Source organism: Dicentrarchus labrax, unplaced genomic scaffold, assembly GCF_905237075.1.
Source record: "Dicentrarchus labrax unplaced genomic scaffold, dlabrax2021, whole genome shotgun sequence".
Classification (NCBI taxonomy): domain Eukaryota; kingdom Metazoa; phylum Chordata; class Actinopteri; family Moronidae; genus Dicentrarchus; species Dicentrarchus labrax.
Window position 1 is genome coordinate 6,530,575 of NW_026136718.1, and position 12,817 is coordinate 6,543,391.

Sequence of the window (12,817 nt, forward strand, 5' to 3'; positions counted from 1 at the left end):
GAATAAAAAGACAGAAGAGGGAAGAAGAATTAAAAAACAATAAAAATGAATTTCTTACAGCCACAAGTTTGTCTCCTATCTGTAGCCGTCCGTCTTTGTGTGCAGCCCCTCCCTCGATGATCTTAGTCACGTAGATACTGTTGTCGCCCGGGACATGTTGGTTTCCAACTCCACCTGCTATACTGAACCCTAAACCTGAGAGAGAACATCAACAGCTCATATTTGTTTCCTGATCCTGTTCTTTATGTTATATATTTATTAGCTGCATTTTCTAATTTTTTCCTTTGAGCCCTTTTACCCGTTCTGATAGATTCAATACAGTCCAATTATAGGGAAGTAAACAAAAGCAAAATCAAATTAGGTAAACCACATCCTCTCATATATTTCACATGTCCATTTCTTTAATTGCTCTATTAATCTTTTCTTTCCCCTGCTCAATCATATTACTGAATCTTTAGTGCGGAAAAATGCTGACTTTTCAGCACCAATCAGAAAACTGTGTCTCATCATACTTTTCTCAATTTCAGGCACCAGTTAATGTCTTTATTTCCTTGTTTCCTTATCGTGCAGTCAGTAAGTAGCAGGACAGGAGAAGCACGTCAACACCCTCAAACAACAACGAAGCTGAAGTCATCATTTTAATCTCAAAGTCAGTGTTTCACTTCAAATTGAATTTCTTACAGACTCCACTGTTTACCATTGTAGTATTTTCTCACCTTTGGGCCCTTTGACCAGCTTGATATCCATGATTCTCTCAGTGAGGCTCCTCCTGCGTCGTATACATAGTCTGACCAGACCTCCTGCATCCTTCAGCGCCTCCACAGCCCCGCTGTGGGTCACCTCCCTGACATCTGCCTCATTTACCCGGACTATACAGTCATTCACCCTGCACAGCAAAGTCACATACAGTGGAGTTGTCATTTTACTTGCATAAAGAGTAGTGGAGACGAAGGATACACATCATCTCCTAAACTCTAGTCTTTCACTTTGAAGATACAGGTCTAGTTGGGAGAAAGCACAGTGGGAGCCAGCTGCTGTCAATATATTTTAGTTGTTTGGCTTCTTTCCTTTTTAATGTTGGATTAAGGTAAAATAAAGTTTTATCTTAAAGCATGTGTGCTAGACTGATTAATGTGAATTTCCTGGTTCAATCACATAGCCTGAGGAGCTCATAGCTACTGGTAAAACAACACACGCACAACTATATTCACTTTCCCTTCTAAATGTTTTGATGTGTTTCCTGTGAAAATGCTCTCCCTACAGTACTCTTTCAAAATATCAAATATCAAATGTAATTGTCAATTTGTATTTAGTCTGCTGCTGTAAGTTGTACTTGCATTGTGAGGACAACATCTCTTCACAGTCATAACTTGACTTCCAAAAAGAACAAGGTTAAACATTTTATATAAGATTTAAGTATTTAGGTTACAGTTAGAATTAGAATATTTTATTAATATTTCTGCTTATTTTACTTAGGTTAATTACTACTGTATATATATATGTGCCTAGATTTATTTATTTTATTTATTATTTAAGATTTGGGGTTAGAGTTATGTGTGTAAAAGTATAAATTCATCCTTATAATTAACAAAAACAAAAGTGTCATTGTGTATTTTTATCAACAAATGATTGTGCGCACAAGTGTGCTTGTGATTCCTACGCCTATATCTGTACGCACACGTGTTCTCTCGCATGCAAGTCTACTAAAAGAAAGTACATGCTTGTTGATCGATGACTCAGCCCCCACAGAGTGTGTGTGTGTGTGTGTGTGTGTGTGTGTGTGTACCTGAGTCGCCCATTCTGGGCTGCGGCCCCTCCAGGTATAATCTTGGTGATGAAGATAGAGGGGTCTTCTCCAATGTGAGGATTATCAGTCCCTCCTGCGATACTGAACCCCAGACCTGAGTTACCCTACACATACACAGACACGGAGTGTGTTTTAATGGAACAAATGAACATACACATTGGTTTTAAAAGATAATTTTAATTTTAAGCTTAAATGAGCTAAGATAAATAAAAGAGTTACTGTTGTTAGACTCAAAAATGTATCTGCCAAGAAATCATCTCTCCATCCAGACCAGAAACTTAAAAAATATATATATATTATACTGAGATTTCAAGATACTTTTCAGTAACAAATAAATATTATAATGGAAACGTCACACACACACACACACCTGGATAGTTTATATACCTAATGACAGCCATTGCTCTGTGTGTGTTTCTCTCAGTCTCTCATACTTTGTCGCCGGGTTTGAAACTAGTGTAATGCCTGTGCCTGTGTTTGCGTGTATGTCCATAGTGTCTTTAAAGCAGATCCCGTCAAGCAGACAGAACCAGGTCACGGGAGAATAGAGTGAGAGAGGGAGAGACGAAGAGAGAGAGCCTCGGGGTGAGAGAAAGGGGAATATAATGAGAGAGGGGGGAAGAGGATCAGGAAAAAGAAAGTAGGGATGGATGGACGAGGAACAGAGAGGACAGGGAAATAGGGTCAGCGTAGTCGGACCAGTGGTGGGACAGAGTGGAGGAAAAGCAGAATGATGAGATGAAGGAGAGAAAGAACTAATGAGAACTAAGATAGCTGATGCAGATTAGATGAAGGTTTATAGGTTTTCTGGTTTACAAATGTATCTTTAGGACTGATTTGGGTTATTTTCCCATACAGTTTTTGGAGAATTAGTTAACAAATTGCTTGTGTAGTAAGGCTTCAGTGAGAGGTAGAGGTAAATAAACTAGTGTCACCTCCAGTCTGAAACACACACTGTAACTTATGTTTTGTGTGTCCTTAAAACATCACATTATCATTGAATTTACTTCAGTCACAGGGCTGATGATTATGTATACTGTACATTTACCTCTATAATGTTTGGCAGCCTAACATGGCAGTGAGTAGTAAGTACGTTTTCTGGATTTTTCCTCGACTTCACCATTATTTAAGTATATTTACATAATGTATACTGTAATGTATTTGCACAATGTTGCATTTTCTATGTACTGCGATGGCTGATTCAAATACATTGGTTGACTGGATACATTTAGCATTGGTTATAGTTCCCAAAATGGTCTTGAGCTTTATTTTAGTTGGACTTGGATACGAATGGCCTGTTTCAAAAATCGATGTGCTAGAAATAGCTACAGTATCTTGTCAGTTATCTCGCAGAATAAATATTTTCACACCTTCTCAGTCTGTGTTTGCATCTTTTATGTCTCAGCACAGGTTCCAGTTCTCCCAGTTTAAAGTACACAGACGCTCAAAATCATTTCTGCTCTCAACCACACGAAGGATGTTTTTAGCGTGATTATGGAGGAGCGCTCGGGGAGGACAGGGGTCAGTCTTAACAGATGGAGGTACTGTCACCGAGGGGCTGATGTGACTGAGTACATCGACAGTGTGTATAATTAGGCATGCATGTTGGTGGTGTGTTTGCATTGTGAGTATGTTTTTACCCGCTCCAGCGTGATTTCCTCATACTCATAGTCTGCTTCTGTTCCATTGACCTGTCAGAGAGGAAGAGAAGATAAGTGCGTTAGTTAATTTAAGAGTAAACACTGAAAGCTGTTTTCCTGTAATGGGCACTAAAATGCTCATTTGATTTTACGGTAAAGCTTTTGACATTCATAATTCATAGTGTTTTTCTCTGTGTCATGTCAGTTGCTATTGGCAGGTGCACCGCCGTCTTGTGTTGCATTAAACCTACATGTTTATCACAGCTTATTCTGTGTCAGTATATGTGCCATAACCTCCAGTATCAGCAGTGGTAGAGGAAGGATTCGGATCCTTTACTGAAATAAAACTACAAATACCAGACTGTAAAAATACTTTGTTACAAGTAAAGGTCTAGCATTGAAAAAATTACTTAAGTAAAAGTATATAACTATAATCAGAAAAACTGACTTAAAGTATTAGTAAAAGTACTCAATGCAAAAAAATGGTGATGGAGCTCATTTTTTAACTATTTTGTAAAAGACTAAAGCTAATCTGCTGATTATTTTCTCCAATAAGCGATTGATTGTTTGGTTTGTAAAATAGTGATAGTATTGAAAATAGTGAGAAATGTTGTCACAATTACCAAGAGCCCAAAGTGAATTCACAATAAAATAATTCAAAGGAAAAGCAGGAAATCCTCATATTTGAGTAGCTGGAGCCGTGAAATGTGTGAAAAATGACAAAACAATTATCAAAATATGCGCCAATTAATTTTGTCAGTTGATAAATCAAGTAATCGTTTCAGCTCTACTTGTACATTTTCATATTTTTGTGCTAAAAATCTAAAGTGTAGAAGACAGTGGCATGAGATTTTAAGTACAAGAACCTCAAATTTGTACTCAAGTACTTGAGAAAGTGTTCTTATTCCACTACCACTACTGCTTATCAACATTCAGGAGGTGAGGAATTTTTCCTTTCTAACTCTACTACAAAGTGGGAGCTGATTATCTGATCGTTCATTCATTCATCAGGTTAAACAAACTGCAACAAATAGCTGAATTATTAAAAAAAAATGAAATTACACATTTGATCGTTTTTTTGAAAGACGCATGAATCAGAGAGCTTAAACTGGTAATGCGTACTTAATGACGATGTTTCTCTGATGTCATATTTAAGAACATCCCTGGTGAATTACCCATGAGCCAATCACACAGCTCAGCCAGGACTGCCTGCACTATAAAATATGTTAATGTCTGTATTTCCTGACTGAATGACTGGTGCACAGAATTAAATCTGATCCGAGTAGACTATTATATATTTTGTATTTCTCTCGGTTTATTCTGAGAGAGGAGTGTCTTGTTCCTGCTATAGCTGCTGCAGGCAGGCAGGCACGCACACACACACACACACACACACACACACACACACACACACACACAAACACACACACACACACACACAGTGGTCGAGTGGCATCCCAACGGCCCATGTAATCCCCTTGGCTGTAATCTGTGTCTCTCTGCGGTCAGATTAGTTTAGATTTTGAATTTCTGTCGTTTCGAACAGAGGGCACACTCTTCCATCAGCCAGCATGTGCAGTGTGTCTGCTATCACCTACCATACACTCCGCATATATTCAGACTGGATGAAAGGCCACATAAATTTACTATAAACAAGTGTAGACAATAAAGCTTCGATTAAGCTTGATGTTTCCAAGATGTTATAATGTATCCTGCTTAACAGAGCCCCTTTATTATTTAAATAAAGCATGACGAAATCAACTGATGTTTTCAGTAACACTTTTGAAGGATTATCAAAGTTTTAGCCTCTAAGTCCTGTAGGCACAGTAGGTAGAAACAGCCTTGTGCATCTGCGGTGTGTTTAAACATACCAGCTTCATCATATTTTCATAATTTATTATTACAAGCATGAATCAAATTTCTTTGACAGAAAATGACAGTCGACAACCCTATCAGTGAAATTTGCTTGATATAAATCTTTTTCTCTCTCTCTCTGTGTTATATTCCAGGCAGTTCAGCAGGGAGTAATTCCACAGTAATTACATAATAAACTTATCTAACAACAACAGACACTGATTCTCTGTGGCAGCTGGCTACCAGTAAAATGACATCTGGATCCATCTAATTCTGGACTGAGATTTCTGTCAAAATCCAGGACGCTGCTTGTGCATTTTTATGGGGGAGAAATATTGAAATTACGGAGCATTTTTAGTAGAAGCACCAAAAGATGATCTTTACACAGAAAATAATGCCTGATATTAAATTTTTTATGGTTGATGGTTAAATATTTACAAAGTTTCGCAATTATTGTACTAGAATTTCATATGGAAGATTAGAAATATAAACATACGTATAAAAAAACCTTTCCTTTCAACCTCAAAACAACATTTACATGTCTTGCATGAATAGAAACTTTACAGATTTGGATCAATTAAAATGTATTAACAGTGAGGATTAATAAACGCTTCTTTATCGAGGTGTTTCCTGGGTTTATAGGAGCCTTTGCTGATCATCATCAGAGCAATGTAGTAGAAGACTAGTGATTGGTCTGTATGGACTACTTTATTTTCCTCCTACATGCTTCCTGATTGTTGTGATTGTTTGCTGAAAAAGCTAATTCCACTTCTCCTCACTCTGTATGCCAAAGTGATAACTTAAGTGCTTAAAAGATCATTTAAACACTTCACATATATAATGAATGGAAAATGCTTGATAAAACTGCATTCATCCAATGTTAGACAGTAGACAGATGAAATAAATAAATTAATTACAAATAAATCAGAGGCATCCATATTGTAACAAAACAAAACCTCACCAGTAAAGCGTACAGTCAACCAAGGTGTGATCTCTATGTTTTATGTGAGATCCTATATAATATGAGGCCAGCTCCACCCACGTACGTGTCTTTCCTGAAGAAACTCGTCATAAAGGATATAAACCGTATGAAGTCCAGAACTGACCACAGAGATGTTACAGTATCAGCAGGGTGCAAAGTACACATTTGAACCAGTACTCACATATGGGGGGGTGTCGACACTCTCGGTGTTGACCACCACTGGAGGGGGGTTGGCCTGCAAGACAGAACAGCAACATTATCAAACACTTTTAATTTGAAGGATACTATGAAACCAGAGACATGCAGTAGTTCGGCTGGCTGATGGTGTTCACTATGAAACTTAAGACTTAACACACATAAACACACGTTTGCACAGATCTGTGGTGTTGACTTACTCGTCTCATGTTTTGGTACAGCATGTTGAGTACATCTGCTACAGATTACCACCGCGGAGCGACAGCATACACCGCATGACATACTGCACAGCCCTTATATTGGACAATACTAATGTACTACACTGCAAACCAAACTGTAACAGACTGTTTTATAAAGCTCTGTTACTGCACCACAAAATACTATATCACAATACCCTGTACTTTTACATTTTACATTGTACTCTAATAGCCTGTAGGATATTGCGCTCTACTCCTCTGTTCTCTCTATTCTTTGAATGCCAACCGCATTATGGCCTGGTTCAGTCCAGCACAGCATAGCTAGGGTTAGAGCAGCAGATGATTGACATTATATTTTCTGTTGCTTCCTACTCAAGCACAGCAAATGACAAACTTCACACTAGCTAATAAACAGCCACAAGGTGTCTTTTTCTCCTTGTATTTGCAAGGAGAGCATCAGCCCCCATTTTATCATTCCACCCTTTCGCCTCCTGTCTCCACTTTTCTGTTTTCCTGTCTCCTCTCACTTTCTCCCCCAGAAAGTATTTAGCGCTCGCCAGTCCAGTGTATCTATAGGTCTAGTATCCTCCGAAAAACCAGCAATGAGCAAGCCAGTCCGCGTAAGATAATGTGAAACTCCAGCTCCAAAAAAGTTCACAAATGAACCAGCTAACCAAGCATCAAACAAGCTAGCCAACCAAATGGACAGTCCACCCAGACTTCACTTCACGGCATCAGTGTGCAACAGAGCAGCAATAGCATCTATCCCTCTACACTAATCTCTACCTCTCTCATCCCCCCCTTTTTCTACTTTTCTCTCTCTCACACACACACACATATATCATCTCATCTCTCTCTCTCTCTCTCTCTCTCTCTCTCTCTCTCTCTCTCTCTCCACCACATGTCCAACTGTCTGTCAGTCAAGCTGACAGGATGCTTGATCCCACATGGGAACAGACACAGAGAGAGAGGGAGGGGGGGATCAGAGGGATTATAGGTATGATGGGAGGAGTTAAATCTGCGTCCTCAACAACAGCGATGAGGAGCAGAGGGTGCAGACAGATGTACAGACATTAGTAAAAAAATACAAAAATGAATGGTGCGGAGAAAAGAAGCAGAGGGAGGTAAAGAAAGAGATGGAGGGGGCGAGCTGGGTGATTATACAGTAAGGTTCATTGATGGTGAGAAGACACTGTCATGCTGACAGTTGCAGCTGTTAGGATCTGTGTGTGTCTGTGTATGACGTGAATTCAAAATCTTGCATAAATAAAAGAACCTATTATCAACTAAATGTAGAGCATAGAGGTAAATGTATTTAGCTAGATTCCCCCACTGATTACCGATTATACACAGGTCACATCAGGGCCAGTGAACATCACAAGGGCTCCATAGATAAATCTGAGGTCACAAGATTAAAATAAAAGATAAAAAGATAAATAAAAAAAAAAAGTTACACATAATATTTTTTTCATTTTTTTATCTAAATGTTTCTTTTACCACTTCTGGCCTCCTTCAAATGAAAATGAATCATGTGAAACAACCTGAGGGGTAACAATCACTGCTCACAGTAAGGCCATAACCTCCGATGTGGGGTTACAAGTAGACAGTCTTATTTGAAGAGGTCAAAGAAGGTTCTGATCTGAACTGTGTTTGTCTCTGCAAGTATTTTGATGAGCCACATCTAATCATATTGACAAAGATAACCAGTCAGTTCTCTGCTCTGCACTGACTGTACCAAACAGCATGCATTTATGATTCTGCCAAGCCTTTGAAAGTTGTAGAATGATAAAAGGTATGTTGGGTGTTTTCAGTGTATTGACTGACAAAAAAATGCTTCATCTGACAGCAGGGTAATCTCAGCTGATACTAATGTAACCTAATATACCTTTATGCTTACTTTACCCAAGCAACTACCTGCCTAAAGTTAACTTGTCTGTCTCTTGCTGACTCCTTCACCATTGTAACAACATCACTCTACAAAGCACACAACCTATCTGTGTGTGTGTGTGTGTGTGTGTGTGCGCGTGTGTGTGTGTGTAATTCACAGAGCGACAAATCCAGTGCGTTAGTCAGCTGGTGATTCCATTGACACGACATGTCAGACTGCCCGCTTATGTAACATCAATATGAGTGTGTCAGGGTGTGTGGATGGGGTTGTGTTACATGAAAAGGCCAAAAGAACAAACGTGCAAAGATAAACAAACAAGCACTCACACACAAATACACAAACACACGCAACATCCATATCCAGACAGTGTTTTTTTTTGTGTTGCACTATGGAAGTGATTGTTAGTTGTTACATAATTGCTGTTACACCAGCTGTGTTACCATGACAGTATGGCCTGGTTCAGTCCAGCACAGCACAGCTTAGAAGATCCAGACTATCAATAGTTTGTCTCATCGTCATAGTTCTTATGCTATGCAGGAAGATTGTTTGTGTGTTTGTGTGTTTGTGTGTGTGTAGGCTTGGGAAATGATTGTCCATCACTGCAGGGCACTGGGTTGAGCTTCTACACCATCATCATAATAATTCAATTATCAATTAGCAGATGAATCATGATTGTATAAACAGAAATCAAGGCTCCCAAAATGACGCACAGCGGTTTGTTAAATAATCAATCAGTGCAACGTGCCATATTATGCCATGCACACAAGAACATAGAAACACACAAAGTGAAACAAGAAAAGTCACGAACCGAATTGGGCAGAACGACAATTGTTGCACAGTAACAGCTGCAACGCATCAAAGCTTTGTTTCTCTAACGTCTGACCATACATGGTCAAAACTGTGCTACTTTAGATTTCATTTATAGTACAGAAAAGCCAGCATTGAGGTGAAAACACAAATACTCCTCTCCTAATATTACTATCCACTCTGTCTTCCGATCCGTGTGCAATGAAACTCCATTTGACTAATGAGCTAATCAGATGGAGCGTGACTCTAATCAAATCAGAATGGCCATGCTAATTCCGCTAATCAGGCTATCACTACCTGCTATCTCTGATCAATGTGCCCACAGCAGATGTACGGCACAATGGCTACCCAACCAACAGCTAATAAGAGGCAGCTGACTATAATACAGTTTATACATCACACAGGTCCAGTTACACATGGATTAGGGCTCTGTGATGTTATGACTGCACTATGATTCACCATTAGTGGGAATAATGACATTTGCACCACAATTTTCATTTTAACTTAAAAAGTTAAGATGATGTGACATTTGTTGAGGTCTGTACCAAACAAACATGTTTTCTTACATCTGGAGAACAAGATTTGTAGACCAGGTCATCCCTGCTACAGTAAATCAATATAAAGTCACACATTTTACCTTTATCAAATAAATGGCTGCTTTTGTGATTTGGATATTGCATTTGGCCACATTGTGATAATATTCCGATTAATTGTGCAGCCCTAACATGGATGGCTATGGTGTTTTGATTATATGAGTGGGAAGTTGAAATTGACCATTTCCACTTTTACACTGCTATTACTGTATCATCATTCTGTGATGTTCAACTAACCGCAGGCTTTATTTGTATGTATTGTATGTATTTTAGTTTCCTACGTTTCAGTCCACACACACAGTGAATATACTGTAATTCTGTAGACAGTGCAGGTTCAGCAGCTCTGAAACATGAAAAAAATAACAGCAACATTACAGTAGTGACCTTCCACTTTTAAAATTTTAAACCATTGTGGTCAGATATAAGTGTAACACTGGTTTAGCTTACAGCAGCCAGTTTATGGATACATGCAGTCTTCTCATCACATGGTGGTATTGTGCGTTTGATGTTACAAATTACATTTCTTCCCGTCTCTCTTTGTCCCATCATTCCTTTAGTGTCTAATATATCTTGACAAGTATTGATTCCAGGAGTACTTTGAACATTAATGGAATATCCAATCAATTTGACTACATAACTTGTGTTCTGTTTCACAATAAAGTGTTATTCTTTCAACTTTTGGGGAATTTAACTTTTTTACAGATGAGAAATAGTCCAAACAACATGCAAATTTACTGAAAGTCTAGTCCTCTGCTGCTCTGTGATTTTCCTTTTTGTATTTTATTGTTTAATAAGGTAAAATAAGATGAAGTTAGGCAAATAAAAACACTGTGAGAAGAATGTTGTATTTGATTGATTGTTTTAATGTGCACACGTGCAAATTGATTGACCCCCAACTGGCCACTATCCTAAACTGGTTGAATAGTTGGGCAGCACGGTGTCTGCACACTTTGGTGTATGTAACAATAAATCAAAAGCAAAGAAAACTGTGTGCATCTGCTTCTTCCAGTTTAATATCAAAATTATTTAACATTAGTTCTATAACAGTGAGGAATCTCCTTTAGGATCAGTGGACTATCACTATCTAGTGTAAGTATCAATCCATCTAAGATCCAACCATTAAACCTACCTGCACATGGGCCTGTATTTGTGGAAAGTGGTGCATGAGAGGCATGTGTGGGGGCGTTTCCATTGAGTGTGCGGTCCAGATATACGTGTCATTTGGCCACGCCCTGTTCCCAGCCTTTCCCTTGGCTTTGCTCTTTGTGGGACTCTTCTTCACACTGTCCCTCAGGTTGGGAAACTTTCCTCTAGAGCCCCTTGTGGCCAGGTTGGTTGGCAGGGTGCTCCACCCATATCCACCCAGCCCTGAACACAGGGGGAGCTGTGGCGAGTGAAAAGGGTGGATGGAAAGCGACTGGGAGGCGTGAGGAAGAGGAGGAGGGCAGTGGTGGTGCTGTTGGTACTGCTGGAACAACGAGTGGTGGCTGGGTGAATGGAGCTGCATCTGCTGCTGTTGGTGGTAGATTTGATGTGTTGATTGCGATGAAAGCAGGTGACTTGGCGACGCCGCTGGATGGTGCTGATGTTGACAATGATGCTGCAGCTGATGATGACTTGGTGATAGGTGAAGCTGGTGGTGGCTTGGTGAGTGCAGTAGGTGATTTGGTGATGGTGGAGCCAGCTGGTATGTTGGCGATGGTGGAGCTAGCTGATGACTTGGAGATGGTGGTGCTATGTGATAGTAGCTAGGAGAGGGAGAAGGAAGCAAATGTTTTGGCGAATGGCAGCGATGATTCGGCGAGTGGGGATGGTGCTTTGGTGAGTGCAACGGTGAAGGTTGCAGCTGGTGATTTGGTGTCTGTATTTGCAGTAAATTCTGATTATGCTTCGAGTGAGAATGGCTCTTCCCTGACTTGGCCTTCCCTTTGCCAGATTTGCCCTTTGTGGATCCACTGCTGGGCTTCTTGGGGCTACAACAGAACTCATGGCTGTGGAAATAAGTGGTCATAGCTACAGAGATATATAAAAAGTCACAAAGAGATCTGATTTATCGTTTTATGTCACTCTCACCACATTATCTTCTTTACATAGATGATAAAAGGGAGTAGCTCCTCAGAATCACTTGTGTCCGAATAATGTAGGTCATGCTTCTCCCGAACAACCAATCCTCCTCTGTGTCCAGTACAAAGTTGGTATTCCTGCCTTTCCTCTCTCTCTGCTGTATATCCGTGTGTCACAGTGTGTTAAGGTCACTGGAATATCAGAAATTAAAATACAACCCCTCTTTTGTTTCCATTTTTTCTCCCTTGTGGATTGGAGCATCAGTTAGTCCTGCAAAGCAAAGCATCCTCCCTTAGTACGGCATTTAACCCTCCTCTTCTTGGCTTTCTCCCCTTACGGGCACAGTGAACCTCTTACCATCCCTCAGGGTAACAGGGTCAGTACTAAGATAAAAGGTGTGGTCCCAAGAAGCAGCAGTAGGTCCACTTAGACAAGTTGAGCCTCCTTTCAGTCCTTTCTGCCAGTTTCTGTAGAAGATGCGAGTCAGTTAATGCGCACCAGTGGAAGATTCATCTTTCTTATCCCGTGATTACGCCCCGCTTCAATCGCCAGTCACTCACAGTAACTCATATTATCCACCTATGTTGCTCTGGCTTTGTATCTGAAGTGTTGGTCGCTCTGTAGACGATGCAGTTTGATTCATATATTCCAAAAGAAAAGCAGAGACAGTAAAACAGGAGTTTACTCAGGTCTGATTCCTATGTTGGATTTCTTTTTGTTGTCAGATTAGAGTTCATTCTGTCCATCCAGAAGGAATAAAGGTTAGAATGAGCAGAAATGCCTTTGTCTT

General features: G+C 39.8%; 1 protein-coding gene across 1 annotated transcript in view; it reads right to left on the bottom strand.

Moving 5' to 3' along the window:
* The window catches only part of LOC127350463 (disks large homolog 1-like), a 105,363-nt gene that overhangs the window by 38,905 nt on the left and 53,641 nt on the right, over window positions 1-12,817 (bottom strand). The window contains 5 exon segments of the mRNA XM_051377143.1: window positions 59-195; window positions 717-886; window positions 1,787-1,911; window positions 3,448-3,498; window positions 6,465-6,518. Coding sequence (XP_051233103.1) covers window positions 59-195; window positions 717-886; window positions 1,787-1,911; window positions 3,448-3,498; window positions 6,465-6,518 — 537 coding nt within the window.